The sequence below is a fragment of the Nyctereutes procyonoides genome, unplaced genomic scaffold (assembly GCF_905146905.1).
Source record: "Nyctereutes procyonoides isolate TBG_1078 unplaced genomic scaffold, NYPRO_anot_genome, whole genome shotgun sequence".
Taxonomy (NCBI): domain Eukaryota; kingdom Metazoa; phylum Chordata; class Mammalia; order Carnivora; family Canidae; genus Nyctereutes; species Nyctereutes procyonoides.
Genome location: NW_026575139.1, coordinates 177,422 through 199,712, shown reverse-complemented (window position 1 = coordinate 199,712; position 22,291 = coordinate 177,422). Strand labels below are relative to the sequence as shown.

Below are 22,291 nucleotides of genomic sequence, written 5' to 3'. Positions count from 1 at the left end.
CCATCCGGGCCACCTGCACCCCTCTACCCGGCAGTCCCAGACCTGCTGCGTGGCTTCCCCCAGGCCTCCTGGACTGTACGGGGGTGACACGGCTGGGCGTGTGGACTGCGGGGCATGTCCCCGCTGCGTGAGCCCTGCCACGGAGGGCCGTCCTCCCTCAGAGGGGTAGGCTGATCTGCGGCGCCGTCGATGCACCAGCCGCCTCGCTCTTTACCCGCCACCCACCAAAACCAGCCACAAAGTTGAAAAGCAGTGTTTATTGAAGAATTCGGAGGGAAAGTCTCATAATAGTAAAAATAGTAAAGTTGAATGTAAAAAGCGCCCCCGTGCAGCACAACGTCGGGCCGCGAGGCGCGGAGGGTGCTCCGAAGGCCCCTCCGAAGGGCACTGGGCGCACGGCGGGCCAGTGAAGCTGCTCCGGAGGACACGTGATACCTGGGACACCACCGAAGTGGGATGGCCCCAGAGGGACAAAAGGGGGGAGGGAGGGGCTTTCTTGTCACTAAGATTAACAAAACCCCAAGATGCACGTGAATAGCATAATACACAGCAACGGATTGCAACGTCGTTCCTCTGCCTCTCGGGCGAGCCCGGCCTGGCCTGCCCCGGGAGGGGACCAGGCCAGCGTGCCACGGCCAGGCTGGGCCAGGACAGCCGGCGGGAGGGACGGGGGCCGCAGGCGCGTGGCTGCGCGAGGTCCTCAGCCTTTTCCTACGTGAGGCTAATCGTTCTGAAGGCCAAGGCCGTGTCTGGAGACCCGGATGAAATAAATTCGAGAAGCGCGCAGGACCCCTTCGTCGGCCGCCGGTCTGCCCATCCCGGAGGGCGGCGCGGCTCCTCCCAGTGCATCCAGAACTAAACACGAAGTCCTAACGGTCCTGCCAGGCTTCCTCCCCAGGCTTCCTCCCCAGGCTTCCTCCCCGACCCGGGGCCGGCGCGGTGGGCGGCGCGGTCACGCCGTGCCGCTGGCCGAGTAGGAGAACTGCGGGAAGTGGGGCCTCCGCTCGCTGTCCTCGCCCTCCATGTTGTCACCTGCAGCCGGGTGGGCCGGAGGCGCGCTCAGACCCCGGGGGTCAGCGCGGGGCGGGAGGCGGCCCGAAGGCCCAAGGCCGGTCCCGCAGGCCCTCCCGCGGGGGAGCTGGGCGGGCTTCCCTCCTCACCTTGGTCGGGCGGCGTGATCGTGATCATCTGGGCCGTGAACTCCTCATCAAAATACCTGGTGTCTGTCTCCGACGTGACCTGAGGCTTGAAGGGCGGACTGAGCTGTGGGGGGCAGTTAGGGGCGGCAGGTTAGGGGCTGAACTCTGCCCTGCCCCTGGGGCCTGAGCTCTCCCCCTCCAGGAACCCCCGGGAACGGGGCTCTGGCAGGGAGACGCACAACGCGGCCCCGCCACTAGGGGCCCACCGGGCCGGGCTCCCGGCCGCCCCGCAGCTGGCCCCGCAGCTGGCCGGCTCTGCAGGCCCAGGCCCCCGCGCAGAAGGCCACAAGTCCGTTCTCTTTTCTAGCTTTCATGACTTTCTGGTTCTCTGACGAGGTAGGAAGGAGATGAAGAGGGACTCCACAGGCCAGGATGGGGTCCCAGCCCCATCCTCGGGTGCCGTGCACACCCCTTCCTGACCAGAGAGCCACTGGCCCAGCTGCCAGGGGCTTCCACTCTGATCATTCATGATAGAGGGCCAGGCCCATCCCCACGGCCCCCTGACCCCCCATCAGGGCCAGTGAGTAGTATTCCCGTGCAGTGGCTCGGGGGGGACCCAAGAAGCAGCCAGTGCTGGGGTATGAGGTGCACGTGACATGCCCCAGATCCACACAGGGCTCCCAGGGCCCTCCCTGCCCAAACTCCCACCAGGAGAGGAGGCCAGGCCTTCCTCTGCAGGAGCCCTCCGGGACCTCGCCTGGCACAACGGGGAAGGGACAGTCCTGAGTGCGCAGCCTGGCTGGCCTCATTGGTGGCTCCAGGACAACAGCGCAGCTGGCTGAGTCAGGCCGCGGAGGTTGTGAGGGGAACCGTAGGGGACGTGCCCGTGGGAGGGCCCCCCAAGCAAGCACTGCCCTGCAGTACTCCAGGGCTGCCCCTCGTGAGCTAGCAGGAGTCAAGGTAGGGCAGCAGCTGGGCTGTCGGAGGGCAGGGCCCAGTGGTGGCAGACCTCAGGGCAGGGAAGTGGCTGGGAGCTGAGCAGGGTGGGGGTGCCTCGTCTCGCAGACAGGGCGGAGGCCCAGCCCGTGTGTGCGCCTGCAGGGGAGGGGAGGATGGAAACCAGGTAGGAGTCTATTTGGTGACAGGTGTGCAGCACGCCCTGGTACAGGCTTCCTGACCTGCTGGGCCACTGCGCCCCCCAAGTCCCTCAGAGGGCGAAGGACAGAGGGATGGGGGCAAGCAGCAGCTGCCTCGCTCCTGGGAGGCCTCCTGCATGCGCTAGGCAAGCAGGTGCTGTGCTCCGATCCCGCGTGCTCAGAGCGGCAGGACAGACTGTGGACAAGTGGAGAGAGTGGGAGGGCAGGGTTAGGGCCCCCGCTCCACTGCCAGCCTTCCACGGGCAGCCTCAGGGACGGGGAAGCCTGAGGCCCAAAGCTGACAGGGCGCCGGGTTCGGGGAGTCCACGCCCCCACACTCCCTCTGGGGGTTGGACCGAGGGAGGACCCTGCAGGAGGACCCTGTGCAGGGCTTGGGAGGAAATCCCGCCGTGCAGACCCTGTAAGCCTGGAGAAGGGGTGAGAAGGGGGGAGATGCGCCAGGCCACCGCACGCACCTTCTTCTCATACACGTCCTGCCACACGATGCTAGCGAAGAAGCGGTGCTGCATGATCTCCTTGGCGTCCTCTGAGCCCCCTCCGAGCCTGCGGAGGGACACGTCAGGTGCTGCCACTGCCTGGCTCAGGGCTCAGGCCCGTCACCGGGCCCTCCTCCTGCTGGGGTCTCGGGGCAGCAGGGAGGACGGTGCAGGGGGCACAGCCTGGGGCTGGGGGGCACGGGAGAGGGGAGCCGGTTTGAGGCTGATGGTCCTGGGGCGGGGGATGGCATTGCCTCCCTGGGGGCTGTGGACACCAGGCCATGGGCCAGGCTCCTGCATGAGGAGGACATCGGGGAGGCAGGGCAGGGTCTTCCTGAGCAGGTGTGAGAGGCTGCAAGGTCCCCACCGGCCCTGGCCGAGGATGTCACATATCAGCCACCAGCATGGCCCGGAGGCTGGCCCGCTGTCCCTGGGGGGCACGGGCACGGGCACGGGGGTGGGGTGGCCCACCAGCCCCCTGCTGGCTCAGGGCCGAGGGCTCACCTCTGCTTGGGGTCCTTTTTGAGCAGCCCTGAGAGCAGGGACTTGGCCTCGGGGCTGAGCGTGCGCGGGAAGCGCAGCTCCTCCATGAGGATGAGCTCGAAGAGCTTCTCGTGGTCCTGGTTGTAGAAGGGCAGGCGGCCGCACAGCATCTCGTACATGACCACGCCCAGCCCCCACCAGTCCACCGCCCGGCCGTAGTCGTTGTCCTCCAGCACCTGGGGACGCAGGGGCGCGGGTCACAGGCCGCCCGGGGGACGTGGGGGCCCAGGCCCCCTGGGGACGCGGCAGGTGCGCACCTCAGGGGCCAGGTACTCGGGCGTCCCGCAGAAGGTCTTCATGGTGGCTCCGTCCTTGATGCCTTCCTTGCACAGCCCGAAGTCCGTGATCTTGATGTGCCCGTCCTTGTCCAGCATGAGGTTCTCCAGCTGTTGGGGGGGGGGCGGGTCAGTGCCAGCCCCACCCCCTGCAGCGCACCCCCCAGGCCCCCCAGGCTCCCGCTGCCCACCTTGAGGTCGCGGTAGACCACGTTCTTCTCCGAGTGCAGGTAGTCCAGGGCTGACACGATCTCGGCGCCGTAGAAGCGCGCCCGGTCCTCAGGGAACACCCGCTCCCGGGACAGGTGGAAGAAGAGCTGCGGGACGAGGGCGTGAGGGTGTGCGGGCTGCAGGCCGAGACCCTGCCTCCCGGGCGGGGACCCCAGGGCTCAGGGCCAGCCCCACGCACGCCGCGGCCACCCTACCTCGCCCCCGTTGGCGTACTCCATGACGAAGCAGAGGCGGTCATGGGTCTGGAAGGAGTACTTCAGGGCCTGCGGGGGAAGCAGAGCTGGTACGCGGCCCCCGGGCCCCGCAGGACGCCCGACGCCCACGGGCCGGTCTTGAGTCTCAGGCAGGTAGGGTCCCGGAAGCTGGCGATCCTGGTGACCGCGTGGAGGCTTCCCCCGGGCTCGGGGCCCAGCCCGGGACGGGGTACGGTCGGCAAGGGGAGGACACGCCTGGGGCAGAGCTTCCCGGCCGCCTGGCCGTACAGGGACCGAGTCGTCCCCACAAGTGACTGACCCCGGGTCTAGCCCAGCCGCCGGGGAGGAGCCCCATCCACGGAAAACACAGGACAGGCTGGTTTCTACCGGCCACAGACTCAGGCAGCGGGAATAAGCTGTGCCCCGTGAGCCCTGTCCCCTCGGAGAACCTGCAGGAGGGGGTGCCACCACCAGGGCAGGGGGGCGGGGGCCAGCGTGCACGGACCCCGGAGGCCCTGTCGAGCGCGGCAGGGTGCTGTGGTCGTGGGGGTGCGCAGAGGGGGAGGGAGGGACACAGAGCCTGGACACGAGCAGCAGGAGCAAGGTGACACAAATCTGAGGCAAAGCCAGCATGAAGAACGAGTCCGGGCAAAAAAAATGAGACCTTCTTTTAAAAATGTCGGTCACTTCTCCTAAGAAAACGTTTTAAGGAACAGAAACTTTAGCTCCCACCCACACCTTCCAGGAGCTGGCCGAGCCCGGGACGGCGCTAAGGCTAAGGGCTTTCCGGACGCTCCTCCTGGGCCGAGGGTCCCCCAGGATGAGACCCTCCTGGCTCCAGCCTCAAGGGGGGAGCAGCCGGAAGGGGGCGTGCAGGGCAGGCACGGGGGCTTGGGGGCCTCCCAGGGCCTCGGGCAGAGTGGGGGGAGGAAGACCCCATTCCGTGCACGGGGGCACAAACCACCCCCGCCTCCCGGCATCCTTGCAGGTGTGCCCACCCTCGGCCAGGCACGCGGGGCTTCCGCGGACAGGCTGGTGGCAGGGAGCCCCCGGCCCAGAGCCTCACCCCCGCAGGCAGCCCGGCGCCTCCAGGACTCACCGTCAGGAAGGGATGCCGAGAGTTCTGGAGAACACGGTTCTCCGTGAGCGTGTGGGCAACCTCGTCCTGGAAGACAGAGCCCGGTGAGCCCCCGCCTGCCCCTGCCCACCCCCACACCCCGGCCAGGCCCCGGCCCCGTGCCCCACCTTGGCCACAATGACCTCCTTCTTCAGGATCTTCATGGCGTAGTAGCGGCCCGTGGCCTTCTCCTTGACCAGGATCACCTTCCCAAACGTGCCCTTCCCCAGCAGCTTCAGGTACTCAAACTCGTTCATGGTCTGTGGGGCAGCGGGCAGGCACCTGGGGTCAGGGGGGCCCGGGCCCCCCCGCAATCCCGCATCCCAGCCCTACTCCTCCCACAGGGCTCCTGGTGGCCACAATGGGGCGGCCAGGCCCCTCCGAGCTGGGGGAGCGCCTCACCACACGGTGCTTGGGCTTGGCCAGGGACACCTCCATCTCCTCGGCCCCCGAGTTGTCACTGGGCGAGCCCGACCGGAAGTCCATCATCTCTTCCTCCTGCCTCTTGAGCCCGTCGGCCACTGTCTGGATGGCAGTCGTCCACTCCTCCCTGCAGGGCCGGCACGTGAGGCCCCGTGACCCCGGCCTGGACACGGGGGGCAGCGAGGCCTGGCTCCCCACAAGGCGTGTGCCCTCCCCACCAGGGAGCAGAGGCCCCGGCACCCAGCCGCCCCGAGCATCCATCTCATACCGCTCCTCGGGTGTCTCCACGTGGAAGGTGCGCTCAATGACCGTGGTCCACTGCAGGCAACGGATGATGAAGGTGTTGGGCCTGGGCCGCTCAGTCTTCATCAGCTGACATTCTGGGGGCAGGGCTGGCAGGTGAGTCTGCACCCCCCCACACAGGGCCCACCTGCCCCCGCCCCCGGGACCCCACCACCAGGTCATGCAAAGCCCTATCCCATTCCCATTCCACACCTTGGCTCCCCTGCTTGTAAAACCAGGGGTGGGACCCCTATTCCAGCCCTGACACTGTGCTTGCAGGCAGTGAGGTGCCCCCGCAGGGCTGGCTGAGGCCGGGTCACCTCGGCCCCATGCCATCCTCTCCCCGGGTCTCTGAGCCCGTGCTGCATGCCAGGCAGCTCAACTGGCCGGAGGGAGAGGAGGAGGGATGCCCCGGGGGCGGGACAGAGGAGGGAAAGCAGCTGGTCCCCGAGCAAGAACCCCCTGCCATTTCCCCAGCCATGACTCCCAGCGCCCCCCTCAAGCAGGGCCAGTCCCAGGGCAAAGGCCGGTGGGGACTCACCCTTCAGAGATGCCGCCTGTCCTGGGCAGGCAGCTGGAGGACATGACCCTCCCTGGAGGCTGCTCGGGCTGTACCCACCCCACACGATGGCATTCCCCCACCACCACCCGAGGCTGGGGATTCCAGGCGCATGGCAGGAACACGGAGACACATATCCAGAGCACGCACACACCTGGAGCATGCACACACCTGGAATCTGTGCACACCGGGAGCTCAAACACAGCTGAAACACACGCACACTAAGGAGCTCAGAAGCATGCTCATGGCCGGAGCAGGCACACAGCTGGGATGCGTGCACACCGGGGGCTCGCACACAACGGGAACATGCACACGCCTGGAGCACACAGCTGAAATGTGTGCACACTGGGAGCTCACACAGCTGGAACATGCACACGCCTGGAGCAGACACACAGCTGGAATGTATGCACACTGGGAGCTCATACACAGCTGAAACGCGGGCACACCTGGAACACACGCACACCAGGAGCACGCTCATGGCTGGAGCACGCATGCACCAGGAGTGTACACACCTGGAGCAGGCACACAGCTGGACCAGACACACAGCAAGATCACAAACACACCAGGAGAATGCACACGCCTGGAGCAGGTACACAGCTGGAGCACGCACACACCTGGAGCAGGCACACAGCTGGAATGTATGCACACTGGGAGCTCATACACAGCTGAAACGCGGGCACACCTGGAACACACGCACACTAGGAGTTCCCACACACTAGAAGCTCACACACAGTTGGAACACACACACACCAGGAGCACGCTCGTGGCTGGAGCACGCACACACCAGGAGTGCACACACCTGGAGCAGGCACACAGCTGGACCAGACACACAGCAAGAGCACAAACACACCAGGAGAATGCACACGCCTGGAGCAGGTACACAGCGGGAGCACGCACACACCTGGTGCAGCCACACAGCTAGAGCACACACACACCTGGAGCAGGCACACAGCTGGAGCACGCACACACCTGGAGCAGGCACACAGCGGGAGCACGCACACACCTGGAGCAGGCACACAGCGGGAGCACGCACACACCTGGAGCAGGCACACAGCGGGAGCACGCACACACCTGGAGCAGGCACACAGCGGGAGCACGCACACACCTGGAGCAGGCACACAGCGGAGCACGCACACAGCTGGAGCAGCACACACACCAGTAATGCATGCACACCAGCAGTACAGGGGCTGTGGGGATGCACGAGGCCCCAAGAGGGGTGTGAGCCAGTCCGGGGTACCGCTGAGAAATTCTAGGGCGACACTGGCCCCGTGTGTGTGAGGGCCCTAGCAACCTCAGGGGGCCCTGGCCGGGCTCGGCAGAGGTAAGGAGTGGTCTACCAGAGCTGGGCCTGGCCTATGTCAACATGGGGATGGGGGACAGAAAGCCTTGTGGCCTGTGTTCTCCGTCCCACACACCTACCTCCCACTCGCTCATCAGAGACCACCAGCTTTTCCCAGGACCTAGGCGCCTGGTGTCCGTCCCACCCTGGCTTCCTGTGCCCCCACCCCTGGAATCCATCCCCAAGAAGCCCCTAGTCACAGAGGGCCCCACCGAGCCACGTCGCCGGCTTCAGGGCCCCAGCCCCTCTGGATGACACCTGCCTCCCGAGAGCCTCTGCAGAGTCACCCCCATCCCCCCTGCACTCTGCCCGCAGGGAACATTCCCCAGGGTCCCCACAGCCCTGCCAGCAAGGTGCCACGCACCCCAGTCAAGGAGGCACTGGGTGGAGCCCAGCCAGCCACCAGGCTGCAGGGACAGGGGTGCCTACCTCCTTGGTCTCCTGTCACCCTGGAGCCCCTACTCTATGGCTGCTCCGAGGAAGCCTGAAGACGCGGATGGGGTCAGGACTCAGTGGACCCAGGTCATGGTAAAGGTCCCCTGGGAGACCCCCAGGTGGAGACTTACAGGCAGGGGCTATGCTCCCCGCCGGACAGAAGCCCTCGGGGGGGGTACGCTGGCCATGCCCCTTGCCCCTACAGCACAGCGCCGGCTACACCGAGAGGGTGGGCAGGACAGCCAAGGTCCAGGACCGCCCAGCTCTATGTCCCTGCCGCCCGCACGGAAGCCGTGAGTCCCTCCCCATCACCCCTGCCACCTCCCCGAGACTCTGGACCAGAACCTGGGCCAGACGTGGGGGAGCTACAGGACCCCAGGCTCCCAGGCTGAGTGGCAGGGAAGGCAGAGGGACCCGGAGCGTGGAGATGTATAAAGGAGCCTAGGGTGGAGGCCGGACCCCCACAGCGGGCACCTTGTACCCCGGATGGCATCCCAAGAGGGGCCCAGGAGGTCTGTCAGTTCCGGAGCCCATCACTCATCCTTCCCCCCCACCGCCCCGGGCCGTGTCCCGGGTCAGCCCCGGGCGGCCCAGCTCCATGCCCAGGTCACCCGAGCCCCACAGGTGGGGTCGCACCAGCTGTCCCCACCCCTTGCAGGTACAGAGTAAGGCCACCGGAACACGGAGTTTAGAGAAAGCACCAGGCTTTCCAGCTTTGCAGGCTGCCCCAGGCCCCTTGCGTGGCACTGCCCCCCACAAACCACCACAGGGCCCAGGCCTCTGGGGGCTCCTCCTGGGGGGACAGAGGCTCCCGGAAGCCGAGTGCCCCTCTCGCACCCTCGTCCTGCCTCCACACCCAGGGCCGTTGTGGACAGACCCCGGTGAGCTCCAGGTGGCGTCCAGCCCGCTGGCTGTCCCCAGGCTGTGCCCCTCGGCCAGGCCCTCGGACGCCAGAGCAAGCGGGCCCCGGGACAGGTCCGGGGTGGCCCGCCTCGGAGCTCCCGGCAGCCAGAACCAGCCGCACGCTAGTTCCCACGGGGACTCAAAGCCAGCCCTGCCGCCCTGCCCTCCTGTCCAGCCAGGGTGGCCCCTGCGCCCAGCGGTGCCCAGCCGCGGCCCGGGGAGGCCGCACGCACTTACGTGCCACGGAGAAGTTGTTGAGGGGGGACTCTCGCTGCTCCACATCCTGGGGCCGCTCCTTGTAGCCGATGAACGTGCCGTCGTTCTTGAGGAGGAAGTACCGGGGCCGCCAGGTTTTGATGTACTCCCCTGAGGACACGGCGCGGTGAGGGGCCACGGCCGCCGGACCCTGCCCCGTCTGCCCACGGAAACCCCGCTCCTAGCGCACGCACCCAGGACACGCTAACCCGAGGACACTGCCCTCGCTCCCAGCAGGGCGGACGGGGGTGCCAGCATGGCAGGGCTAAGGGCGCCCCCCCCCCCACCCATCTGGGTCCGGCCAGGCGGCGGCCGCCAGTTACTGCAGGGACAGCAGCCCTGGCCTGCAGGATGGAGCCCGGCGTGTGGCATGGAGGGGACAGCGAGTGGGACCCAGGGCGCCGTCTGCAGCAGCCCCCTGCCCCGGGGCCGGGCACTGGGACACTTGCCTCTCCCCCCACCCCACCGTGCAAGCGCGGGCATCACAGCGAAGCCAGGCCCAGGTGTCCGCGCGCTCCCCGGGCTGCGACCTGCCACCCTTGACCCCCACGCCCACGGATGGGCTACCCAGGTACGGGGAAGTGTTCCCCAAGTTTCGCCACATCAGCCATAAACAGGCGTTCACACTTAAGAACCAGAGCAGATGTCCTCAGCGATGTTCGAGCGACTGTCATTTTTCATACTGACACCCGGAAAAAAAATGTTTCATTTCCATTTTGCCGAGCAAGGAGTTTGCACAGCGACGGAGAACTTACTAATTAGACAACTGCTTTATCGCAGGGGCCACTGGGCAGCAGGTGGGGGGAGGCCGGGTCCCCACGCTCTGGGCCGGGCCCTCCGTCCCCGCAGGGCCCCGCGGCAGGGGCGCCAGCACAGGCCTGCTCAGGGCCAGGCACCGGGGGTGGGGGGTTCCCCGCCTCACTGCCCAGCGCCTCCACCAACCCAGTGGCCTCTGAGACCCAGCCCTGGCTCCACGACACCTGGTGGGGGCCGGGGGGTCACCCCAGCCCTACACGGCTGGCTCAGAGGGACCCGGCTGAGGGCAGCGACCCGCCCGGGACCTCCACCCCGATCCGCCGAGCCCCCAAGCCCGCGAAGACGGTCAGCTGGGAAGGCTGGGGGGTCTCGGGGGCCCGGGACCCGGCCGCTGCCCGGCTCCCCCACACCCCTTCCCCGCCGGTGCAGCGGGTGGGCCCGAGCGAGGAGCCTCGGGGCCGTGTGCAGCCCACCACCCGCGCGGCCCGGGCGCGCGCTCCCACCCCCTGCGCGCCAGCCTGGCGCTGTCGGCCCCTGATGGAGTGCCTCCCATCCCGCCAGCTGCCGCTCCCCGGGACGCTGGCTGAGCGGGGGAGCGATGAGCGCCTCGCCCGCGCCGCCCCGAAAATCCATCTTGATTCACCAACTGCCGCCGGCCCCCACCGCGCCCAGCACCGTGCCCCGTGCGTGCAGCCGGCACAAGTGCGCCTGCTCAGCCGCACCCACACGCCGGCCGGGGCCTCAGTTTCCCCACAGGGCCCAGGATCCCTGGAACGGGGGTGCCGGTGCTGCAGTACCCAGGACTCACCCGGCCACTTGGCTGTGCACCTGCAGCACTCCAGCAGCCTTCACCCCACCCCACTCCAGGGCCAGGAAGGTTCTGGAACCCAGAACTGGAGTAGGGGTGCCGGGAGCAACGCTGGCAGGGACGAGGCTGAGCCCTCCACCAGCCCCAGACCCAGGGCATCAAGGGCGGCCACGGTCGGCCCCCAGCTGTCCCACCGCCGTGCCCCACACAGCTGAGCCCCCCGAGGAGGAGCAGCGACCCCAGGGAGGCTGGAGCCAAGGCTCCGAGACTCGCAGACCCACTTCTGCCGGGCGGGGGGCCGAGGCGGTGCCAGATGCGCCCCGGGCTGGGGCTGCGTGGGAATGCATTCAGCCACACGTCGGGGGCCCCGGAGCCCTCCCCCCAGCGCTGGGCTGACAAGGACGGAGGGAGTGGGGGACGCAGCCGCCCTGTGCCTGTCCACCGCTGTCCTCGGGGGCTGGGGCCGTGGGGTCGGGGCGGGGACACACACGCCAGCCTTCACTGTGGCAGCTGACGACCACAGGACGCCCGAGGGCCGTCAGGGCGCTGCTCCCGACGAGGGCCCCCGCCACTGCCTCGGGGAGACGCCTGCCCACAGCCAGGCCACGACCCCCGAGGGCTCTCCGTCCACCGCGTCCACCCCACACGGGGTCTCAGCACAGCCCCGGGACCAGCCTCAGGGGCGCTCAGCACGGCTCACCCTGCACCCCCGCCACGGGCGAGGCGCCCCTGCCCAGACGGTCTGCCCCGGCCCCCGGCAAGCAGGCAGGGCGCGCGGCGTCTGGCTCCCCACCCGGACTCGGCCCTCGGCCCTGCAGCCCCACACCCGCCCTCGGAGGCCGCGTCCTGCCCGGCCAGCAGAGGGGACTCGGCGCCCCAGCTTCACCCTGCGCCCGTCCACCCGCAGTAAGGGCTCCAGCTGCCCTGGCGGCATGGAGTGGGGCACACGCAGGCCCTCACGCGGACCGGGGCTCCCCACGTCCTCCTGCCCCCCTCAGGGCCCCACAGCCCCCGGCACGGCCCCGCGCGTCCTCCACTACAGGGGCCCTTCGGACACTGCTCATCTTGGAGCCAGCTCGTCCCCAGGGAGAGGCTGGGGACCCCAGAGGGAGGGGCTTCCTCGTAGGCAGCCCTGGCCTCCCGCAGCCCAAGTCACAGTGACAGGGCTTGGGGACAGCACGGGCAGGGGCTACGGGCCTGCGCCCTCCGGGCCCCCCGGGCACGGGTCCCGAGCCGCACTACGGCCAGGGCAGCCCGGGCGGCAGCACACCGAGGGCTGGCACCCACGCGGGGGGCGGTCGGGGGTCGCGCCGCACGCTCAGCCCAGGCCTGACGCCCGAGAGTCCTCCACGCCGTGACCCGGCCTGTCACCCCCGGGCCCCGGCCCACTCAGCCACCGCGCCCCGAGCCCCGCGAACGTTCCCTCCCAGTCCCCAGTTTTTGGGGAAAGTGCTAGATAAACACTTTGCCGCAGCAGCGGTGGCGGTGGCAGGCGGCGGCTGGCGGGGTGCCAGGCGGCGCCGAGCTGTTTCTCCACAGCAAAGCGAGCCCCAGCAGGCCCGGGGAGCGGGCGCCAGCTGACAGCGGCGACCGTGCGGTCCCCTGCCGCCAACACATCCATCGCGGGCCGACAGCTGCCGGGCGCCCATTTACCTTCTCCAGCACAGTGAGCAAACGGCCCCGCTGACGGCAGCCCATCCATCGCCGCCCTCCAGGAAGGGGCGGGCACGGGTCATCTCGGGGGGCCCGGCCTGCCAGGCCTCTGCCGGTGCAGCAGCCGACACACCCCCACTCACGCGGCCCCGGGCCTGGCGCGGCGAATCACGCCAACCCGCCCCGTGACCCTGAGCCGTCCCGAGGGCAGCGTTTGTGGGGTCGGCCCCCGGCAGGGCACGAGCGGCCGCTGGAGGAGGGCATACGCTGCCCTCCCGGAAGGCCCGCCTGGCGGGGGGGCTCCTCATGCCCCTGGCTCCCTGGGGAAACTGAGGACTCTCACGGTCACCGATGCTGAGCAGAGACCCGGTCCTGCGGGCCAGGCTGAGCTGCTCACGGGGCTTCGGCTCTGCCCCCACGCAGGCAGGCCCCCGAGTCACGGCCCGGTAGACACAGGCAGCCTCAGGAACACGGGAAGGCACTGGGGGCCGCCGGGCGCTCCCTCCTGCCCAGGACGGTGCCCCCCACCAACCTCCGCGTCGTCCAAACCCACTCCTGGGCGCGGCCACCCGCCCATCACCCCAGCCGAGACGCCCCTCCAGCCGCCGTGTTCCCCGCGCACCCACCTCCTCCGTGGGCACCACCTACCATCGGCAGGCCGGCCAGAGGAGGGGCCGCCCTGAGTCCCAGCCCCTGGGACATGGCCACGAGGCGTGGTCCCCGGGCCTGCGCCCTGGTCCGGGGGCCCCCGCCCACACCACGGGCTCACTGCTGGTGTCCTGCCCCCGCGGCCCGGAGACCCTCACCCACATCACGGCTCATTCGGCGCCCCCTCGGAGAGGCCACAGCCCCACTGCCCTGCGGCCGGCTGCTAGGCCCCTGCTCATCTCCCTGCGCGCCCCCGCCCCCGCCCCCTCCCAGTGTCCCCCAACGAGCCAGCCACTGGCTCCAACGGACGTGCACCTGGCCCCACCGCAGAGGGGCTCGGGGAGGCTGGGTTGGGTGGGGGGTTCGGGGGCAGCCGCAGCCACACCTCCGCCTCAACGAGCATCCTGGGGGCTGGGAGGGGAGTGGGCAGCCGCCGGGCTGTGGGTCCACCAGCTTCCCCCGTGTACGCCGGCCTCTTGGGCCACAGGCCTGGGGAGGGGGGCTGCGGTCATGGGGCCCCCCTGGGGATCTGGGAACCACATCCAGAGTCTGGAGACGCCACCTCAAGCCCCCGGGGTTGGCAGAAGCAGCACAGGAGGAACCCCTCCCCTACAGGGCATCAAGTCTAACGCCCCGAAACGCAGGCCGACTCCTGAAGGCTGGGGACGACACCTGACGGCGGGAGCAAGCGCGGGCCCGGCCGCAGGGGATGCGCAGCTCCAGGAGCTGGCCTGGGGCTCGCCACCCCCCACCGCGGCCCGGGACCCCAGGGACCTGGGCCAGCCGAGCACAGGAGCCCCGGGCCGGGGCCGCCCGTGCCGAGCGACAGGAGCGGCGGGCACCAGGCCGCTGTGGGGAGCGGGCGCAGAGCCACCGCCATGGGCTCCGGTTACGGGGGGGCCCTCAGGGGGGGGCGCTGGCCCCGAGCCCGGCCGGGTGTGCCTGGGCAGGAGGGACGCCAGGGGCGGCCGAGCCAGGGCCCCCCCCACAGCGCTCCTCAGCACTTCTAGGAACTCGGGCTGCTGCAGCCCCGGCTCGCCTCTCCCGAGAGCTGGCGGCAGGTGGGGGTCTGGGCACGGGGCTCGGGGCCGCCCCCCCGCATCCCCCCCCGCCCCCCAGCCCGGGCCTCGCGCCCCTCCTGCATCAAGTGCGCGGTGCTGCCCAGGGCCCGCTGCAGGGAGCACGGCCCACCAGCGCCCAGGCCCCTGCCCCGCCCCTGCTTGTGACCCCCCCCACCCCCTGCACGGAGCCCGGCCCCCGCAGGGCAGCCCTGCTCAGACAGCACGCCACAGCACGGGCCCAGGCACCCAGGGCCGGCGGGCGGTGACCCCTCACCCCCCGAGCGAGTCACCCCAGCTTCCTCTTCTGTTGTTTGTTCTGCACGGAGAAGCCAACATGTTCACAAAACAGGAAACAGCCCCCAGTGGTGGTGGCCACGGCCACGGCCACACGCCAGGACCAGCAGGCCCTGGAGCCCGGCTCCCGCCCCCAGGCCTGGCCCCCCTGCACCGAGCTGCCCTGGGGGCAGCCCCGGGCCCCCCACCCCACCCCACCCCACATGGCACCAGCTGCCTCACGGACCGGGGGCTGCCGGGACCGAAGCCACAGCCACCTCGCCAGAGAAGCCGGGGAGGGGCAGCCCTGCCCTCCAGCCCAGGCCACGGGGCCAGGGGAGTGGATCCCCCCTTGCTTCGGTGTCCTGCTGAGCCCCTCACCCCCTCCAACCAACAACAGCTGACCCCAGGGCGGGATGTGCTCTAGTGTGTTCAACAGGCCTGGCGTGGCTCGTGGCTCGGCAAAGCTCACACCCCCTCCGAGGGGAACCAGGCTGCACCCTCCACGGTCCCCCGCACCCACACGGGGCCCGCAGGACCAGGGACGGGGTAACGGATGGTGTCACCACTGTCCCCCACCTCAGAGCCACGTGGGGCACACAGGTAATGCCAGGGCCCCGGCAGGAAACAGGACCAGCCACAGCTCAGGGAGGGGCGGTGGGAGAAACACGGTCCGGGGAGCCCAGGCCCCACCAGGGCGCCTGGACCTGGAAAGGGCTCGGGGCACCCCAGGGCGGGGACAGGCCAGGGCCAGGCCTGCTGACCCCCGGCCACACAGGTTCCGGGAGCAGCGGCGCCCGCGCCCCCAGCGCAGCTCTCCCCCACCCCCCCAGCCCCCCACCGTCAAGCCCAGCTCCCAGACCGGGGACCGCAGGCCAGCCGAGCGCGCTCCCCACGGGTCCCTCCTGGCTGATGGCCGGCCAGGGTCAGCACAGGGGTGCCCGGGGCTCCCCACCCAGGCCCAGAGCCCCCCCTCCATCCACCCAGCTCCTCACTGCCTTCCTCCCCTCTCCTGGTCCCCCGGGTCCTGCTGGCCTGACCCCCAGGAGAACCACAAGCCGGCTGGCTGGGCGGACGGTGCCCACGCTGTCCTGGGCTCCGAGACTAGGCCCGGGGGGCAGGGGAGCCCCAGAGCAGCTGCAGACACGCAGGCCGTGACCTTCGCGCAGGGTGGTCGGAAGACAAAACTGGATGCCGCAGGCCGCTGGCTAGACCTACACCCTGGAGCACGCGTGGGTTTTTAATTGTCAACCTTTAGAAATCAGGAGAATGCACATAAGGGAGCTTGGAAAATGCACATCTTTTGAGCAAAATGCCAAGCCCACCAGCCTCCAGCAGCCAGGCCTGGGCTCGGGTGTCCGCTTATCACTCGGCTAACGAGCGTCCGAACAGCCGCCTCTGCTCAGGAAGCCCACCCGCCTCTGGGGTCCCCGTCGGCCCAGCCCGCGCCCAGCCACCCGAGCCTTCAGCAGCTTGGGCTCACTCTCCCGGGGACCCGCTCCCCACTGGACACACGGGGACACTGAGGCCCGGAGGGCTTGCCTGGCCCCCGGAACGGGTCAGTGCAGGGCTCAAGCCCCGGCATCCCCACCCAGGCCGGCCTCCCCGCTACCCACCACGAGGGCTCCGGCCCCGGCACGCGGCATCAGGTCACCTGGGAACAGCCCCAAAGTCACTCCCCACAGATGGACACCCGCCTCCCCACGGGGAGCTGGGACCCCCTCTCCTGGCCTGAGGCTGGGGCCTGGAGGCTGCTGAGGCTGGCTGCACCCTGACTGGAGGCCCCCCACAAGCCGCGTGACAAACGTCAGCAGGCCGTGCCCTGCCACCGTTCCTATCGTTTACACGGGGAGACCAAGGCCCTGAGAGCTCAACAGATTTGCCCTGGGCGGGGAGGGGACAGTCACAAAGCAACCAAATCAGATTCAAACTCAGCTCTCCGGATGCCCCCTGGCCCGACACCCCACAGCCCCTTCAGAAGGCACACGCCCTGAGTAGCAACCGGAAAGGCACCCCTGCCCCAGCCCGGTTGGCAGGGGACGTCCCCGTGCCTGGGTCAGGGGCCCTGGGCAGCCCCGAGGCCCAGGACCTCCTGGGTCAGCCCTTCATCTGACAGTCGGTCAGCAAACACTTGTCAAGGATGAAGAGGCACCGGTCCCACGAAGGGGACTGTGGACACGTGCTGCTCCCGGGCCCGGGGCAGGTGAGGGGGAGGGCTGGCCAGGGGTCCTGGGGGGCCGAGGAGGACGAAAGCGGGGGGACCGGGTTCTTAGGGGAAGCTAGGCGGAAGGGCTCCCCCAGACCGCAGGGCCCTGAGCATCCCGGCCCCTGTCTGCAGTCCCCGTGCAGCGGCCTCCCTGCAGCGGCCACACAAGCTCTAGAAACACAGCTGACCACATCCCTGACCCCGCGCCTCGAGCGCTCGGCAGCCCCAGCCCCTCCTCCCTGCCCCTCCGCGCCTCCACCCCCCCCCCCCCGCCCGCTCCTGCAGCTCCCCGGCCAGCTCCCCGCCCCGCTCCGCTGGGGAGGCCCTGTGCACCCTCCAAAGCCCAGACACCTGCTTTTGCCACGCCCCCTGGCTGCTCCCCATGTCTGAGGATCCCCCTCCCCACAGCCCGTGGGACCCTGCGGTGGGGACAGGGCACCCTCCTGCCATCTGCTGTAGGACGCGCTCGAGAAGTGGCTGACTAGCCAGCTGGGGTCACCAGAGCCTGGGCAGGAACAGGTCCGGAGGAAGAGGAAGTGGGGTGGGGGCAGCTAATTCCCGCTCTGGGCCAGGAGGCAGCCACTCGCCAGGGGCACCTGGACGGGAGGCCTGTCCGTCCGCCGCTACCCATCCCGGAGCAACAGAGGCCCGCAGGCCCGGGGCCCCGTGGTGCGGACAGGGCAGGCCGGCGGGCGCGGGCCAGGCGGCTCGCTGCTCCAGCACATGCAGGCCCCGTGCTGGGCCCCGGGGTGGTGCGGAGCCCCCCCAGCCCAGGCCCGAGGCGGGCAGCAGGCCAGGCGCAGCACCTCGGCCCTGGCCTCAGGAGCCCTCGGGCAGTGCCCCGGGCCGCCAGCGAGCCAGGCCTTGGACGAGCCCCAGTGTCCTCCCTGCCTTCCAGGAAAGCGGGCAGGGAGGTGGCCGTGGCTCTCCCGCCCTAGGGACCCGGCCAGGCGGCCACTACGCCAGCCCGGCCTCCAGAGGGGAGCCGGCCCCGGGACCCCCGCCCCAGCCCCAAGCCCCGCAGGCACTGACCTCTCTTGTGCAGCCAACCCTCCTTCACGATGGCCACGTCGTTCATGGCGCCCCGCTCCAGCGGGCCGGGGCCACCCCAGCGCCCCTCGCTGGCCCCTCTCAGCAGGGTCTCCCCGAGCCCAGCCGGCGTACCCAGCCTCTGGAAGAATCAAGGGGCAGCGTGTGAGGTTGTGTCCACCCTCCAGCCCCACGGTGAGGCCGGGAGGCCCTGCGCACCCAGGGTCCCCTGCTGGGTCCTTCCGCCCCCTCGCAGCCCTGAGCCACAGCCACCCCCATGGCTCCCACCACAGCCCCCGACAGAGTCCAGGTTACCAGCCCTGCTCCCTGGGGCCGAGGCTGCAATCCCCCTGCCACCCCTCTCTGACCCCCAGGTCCCCAGGGTCTGCTGGCCCTTCTACATTCCCACTTCCCCCTGCCTGGCCACAGACCATTCCCCACCCCAGAGGCCTTCCGGGTATATCCCAGCCTCCCTAACCTGCCACCTCCTCCAGGCAGCCCCTCTGACTGCTCTGGTCTATGCTGCTTGGCCTCTCCAGGGCCCTGGTGAGTGCCCCTGAGCTCCCTGCCCACAGGCCGGGGTTCCTCCTTCTCGCCCCAGACTAGGAAAGAGGAGAAATTCAAACAGAACAAAGTAGGGCCAGGAGACCAGGCGGCTGGCGCAAATGAGAGCCCGGAGCCCTCCGGGGTGACATAAAATACCTCCCCCCAAGAAACCCCAAGCCCCTCCTAAACCACAGCACCCTGCCGGTCTGAATCTGGTTCATTCATCCGGCCAGCACGGACCAGGCATCTCTGGTTTCGCCAGGCTCGGCCCCGGGGACAAAGAGAGGTTCACATGGTCCCGTCTGAGAAGCACCCAGTCCAGGCTGGTCACAGACCCATAATTACAGCATTCAGGAGGCAACAAATGGGGGGGTGCTCTAGACAAATGCAGAGGCCCTGGCACCCGCCCTGGCCCACCAGCAGCCTTCCCTGGAGCAGACACTTTGGCCATTGAACCTGAGGGGCCCTCCCCGTCGCTCCCTGCTGGATGAACTCCTAGGCATCCCTCAAAACCCAGTTTACACCTTCACCCACTCTGTGCATCCTGGGAAAGAGCACTCTTCCCAGGCGCAGTCCTCCGCGAGCCCTCCACGCGAGCACTGCCGGGGGCAGCCTGGGAGCCACTTGTCTTGGGGACCTCGGGCCCAGGACGTCCGGGGACCTCTGCAGCGAGCCCAGCACGGCTCTTCCTACAGCTGTCTAGGCACCCTCCGGCCACGCACCTTACCGGCCTCCTGGGGCAGGGAGGGGGCCCAGAGGAGGCTGCTCTGAACCTGCGGTCTCAGGCTAAATTTAGAAGAGCGAGAAGCCCCCGCTGGCTGTGTGTACCGCCAGGCCAGGGAACACACTTTGCCCAGGGAGAAAGTGCCCAACGTGTGGCCGAGCGCCGCGAGCAAGACCTCCAAGGACAGGGCTCCGAGCCCCCGCGGCAGGCCGGGCCCCTCTGGGGACACAGTGGGCGTGGCCTGGAGGCAGAGGGCTGGCCTCGGAGACCTCTGGACGTCCCCCGCCCCCACCCTGGCCTACGTGGGGCCGCGGCTGACAGAGTCAGACAGCTGTCGAGCCCCGCGTGTAAAAATATATCTGTGCGCGCACAGGCTGGTGTGCATCTGCAGGGAGACGCACGCGGCAGGCAGCGGCGGGCAGCCTCGGGGCGCACTCGGGGCGCACGGCCGCAGGGACGGGGTCCCCGTTTCCCGCGGCTTCCGGACCCCAGGGCCTCCACCCTGAGGGCTGGTAGCGTCGTTATTATTTAGGGGACAGCTCACGGGGCGCTGCCTGCGCTCCCAGGGCCCCTTCCTCTGCCTCCAGGCGCCGCCGGGGACCGCGGGTTCAGCGGGCGCAGGGCAGGGGACCCAGGCCCGCCAGGCGCCCCCGCCCTCCCCTTGCACCGGGGCTCGGGGCACACCCGGCCCCCGCCCCCCCCGCCCCCCGACAGCGCGCAGGAACCAGTCGGGCCCGCGCCCCCGCCTCGGGCCGGGGTGGGCGGCACCCCCAGGCCACCGCTCAGGCGCAGGCTGCAGGCCCGCAGCGGGCGCGGCCTTTGTGGGCCGCCGGGCACCTCGCCATCACGTACAACTTTTTGTCTCCGGGCAGCGGAGGGCTCCGCCGCGGGGACCCCGCAAACTTGCCGCGGCCGCGCGCACCCCGCGCGCACCCCGCGAGCACCCCGCGAGCACCCCGCGGCCGCCGCCTCCAAGGTCAGGACGGAGGCCCGGCGCACCCCCGCCGCCCGCCCGCCGCCGCCCGGCCCGCGCCCTCCCCGCCCAGGCCGCGCTCGGCCACTTCCTGCTCCGCTCCCCCGCCCCCGCCGCGCCCGGGCCGCCGCCGCCAACAAAGCGCCCGCGGGAGGAAGTCGGGCCCGGGGCGCGGGCGGGGCACTCACCGGGCGCCTCCGGGCCGAGCGCGGGCCTAGCCGGGCCGCGGCCTCCGGCGCCCGCCGCTCCGCATCCCCGCGCGCCCGCCGGGCGGGGCCGGGCTGGAGGCCGCGGCGGGCGGGCGCTGGGCGGGCGGGGCTCCGCGCCGCCGGGCCCGGTGCTCGTGGCGGCCGCCGGCTCGCGTCCCCGGCTGCGCTGCTGCGCTGGCTGCGCTGGGCCGCCCGCCCGCCCGCCCGCCGCGCTCGTCCCGCCGCCGCCGCCGCCGCCGCCGCCGCCGGCCCGCCCTCTCCCCGCCCCGCGCCGCCCCGCCCGGCCGCCCGCCCACATCCGCCTCCGCCGCCCGGGGCGCCCCCGGCGCGGCCGGGGCGAGGGCGCGGCGCCGGGAGCGCGCGGCAGGCGGCGGCCCAGGCTCCCCGCGGCCGCGTGCTGCCCGGCCTCAGTTTCCCGGCGCGGCCCGGTTCCGCCGCGGCCGGTGGGGCCATCCCGGGGCTCCTGCCCCCGAGCGCGGGGGGAGGGTGCCCCGGGGGGGGGGGCGCAGCCGAGGCGACCCTCAAAGGCCGGAGGCCCGACCCTGCCCCCCCATGGGGCCTGGGACCCTGGCTGCAATGCGCCCACGGGACAGGGGGGCTGCGGAGGGAGGGGCCCCAGGCCCAGGCCCAGGCCCGCGGGCTGCAGAGCCACCTTGCCCTGGCCACGACCCTCCATCCCTGGCCGCGCCTTCCCGGAGCTGCCCGTGGCCCCAAATCAAGACACCGACAGCTCTACAGGAGCAGATGGGGGGCTTCCCACGATGACAGCGGGACAAGCGGGCCACAGGGACTGTGGGGCGGTGGGGGGCATCCACCAGGTAGGCGGCTTCCACCGCACACCTGGCGGGGGGGGAGGGGGGTGCCTGTCCTGGGCTGGGACAGGCACCCAGAGAAGGGCTGTCAGAGGGCAGCCCAGGCCCCTGCCTGCCGCCCCGGTGGGGCCCCGGCCTCCCACAGTCCACTGGGCAGGGGTGGGCAGCGGAGGCGCGGGCGAGGCGGGAGGACACTGCAGATGACCCCTCCCCGGGCCCTGCACTGGGCTAGAGCCAGAGATTTCTCCAACAGCTGCCCCTCCCCCCATCCCTGAGGCCTCCCAGTCACAGCGATCCTTTTGTGGAAGGAAAACTCCTGAGTTACCCTCCTGGAGTCGGCATGCGTTCTGTGGGGGAGAGGCCCATTTCTGTTCCTTATCCAGGGTCAGAGTTCAGCCTGGGGGGTATAGATACTTCATCTGGGTCAGAGGCAGGTGCAGCCCAGCTGAGCGGCCAGCAAAGCACCTACACCCAAAACTGGGGCTCCTGCCAGACTCCTTGGGGCTGAGGGACAGTCATAGTCCTTAGAGGACTCTCCACTGCTCGGGGGGACGCTCACCCCTCATTCCTCCTCCTCGCTCTCCACCAGATGTCCCACATCTGTCCATCCCTTACCCTGCAAACCTTCCCCCTGACCCCCTGGGACTCCCACCTACCCACTGCTGCCCCAGGAAGGGTGTCCGTACCCGCCCCCCTGGCCACGCACGCTGTGGAGAAGGCGGAGGACAGGAAGAGAACGGGGTGGGGGTCGGTGGTGTCTGGCAGCCGCTGGGGAGGGGGGTCTGGGAGGGCGCCCTCTCATGGAAGATGTGGCGACTCCCCAGCCGCTCCAGGGCCTAGTGGCCACGAGAGGACAGGCGTCCTGGGCGGGAGGCCGCACCGCCATAGTCCTACCAAACTAAACCTCCGGCTCGTTGGCCGCCGGCCCGTCTCCAGGAGGCCCCACCGCACGGAGCTCCGGTGCCCACCAAGGGCCCAAGACATGCCGGGAGCCCCGCGCCCGTTTCTGCACCCCGTGTGAGCCTGTCCTCAGACCTCCCGGAGGGAGAGCAGAGCACTCCCCTCCAGGACACCCCCTCTGCACCTCAGGTGGAATGGCAAGACGAGGCCCCACTCCTGTCTGCCCGCCCCGGCCCACGCTGGGGCCCCTGGGGATCCCTCGGCCAGATGTTTCCAACAAGAAGTGCTGCAGCAGGGCCCCGAGGAGGGTGGCTGCCCGCCCCTCCGGAGCTCCGCGGCCTCGGGCCTGTCACCTTCTGCAGCTG

At 70.2% G+C, this 22,291-nt stretch overlaps 1 protein-coding gene across 2 annotated transcripts; it reads right to left on the bottom strand.

Moving 5' to 3' along the window:
- Positions 1 to 242: 242 nt before the first annotated feature.
- On the bottom strand, positions 243 to 20,313 carry AKT1 (AKT serine/threonine kinase 1). 2 transcript variants are annotated; one of them, XM_055303657.1, is made up of 14 exons: positions 20,194 to 20,313; positions 17,766 to 17,904; positions 9,311 to 9,439; positions 5,824 to 5,935; positions 5,535 to 5,682; positions 5,261 to 5,392; positions 5,115 to 5,180; positions 4,016 to 4,084; positions 3,782 to 3,907; positions 3,573 to 3,701; positions 3,277 to 3,491; positions 2,752 to 2,839; positions 1,161 to 1,263; positions 243 to 1,032 (listed from the first exon to the last, which is right to left on the bottom strand). In XM_055303657.1, the coding sequence occupies exons 2-14, from the start codon at positions 17,809 to 17,811 to the stop codon at positions 953 to 955; spliced, it is 1,443 nt and encodes a 480-aa protein (XP_055159632.1). In that variant the 5' UTR covers positions 17,812 to 17,904; positions 20,194 to 20,313; the 3' UTR covers positions 243 to 952. The 2 variants fall into 2 exon arrangements, with proteins under 2 accessions (XP_055159632.1, XP_055159633.1); XM_055303658.1 differs by lacking the exon at positions 20,194 to 20,313 and adding an exon at positions 18,241 to 18,424.
- Between the last annotated feature and the right edge of the window lie 1,978 nt (positions 20,314 to 22,291).

What these genes read in the sequence shown, in the direction of transcription:
- AKT1 (XM_055303657.1), bottom strand. Translation starts at nt 17,811, where the DNA reads ATGAACGACGTGGCCATCGTGAAGGAGGGTTGGCTGCACAAGAGAG. An exon ending in GTGGAGACACCCGAGGAGCG is followed by an intron (nt 5,683 to 5,823) that starts GTATGAGATGGA and finishes CCGGCCCTGCAG; the next exon opens with GGAGGAGTGGACGACTGCCA. An exon ending in AGTACGCCAACGGGGGCGAG is followed by an intron (nt 3,908 to 4,015) that starts GTAGGGTGGCCG and finishes CTCGTCCCGCAG; the next exon opens with CTCTTCTTCCACCTGTCCCG.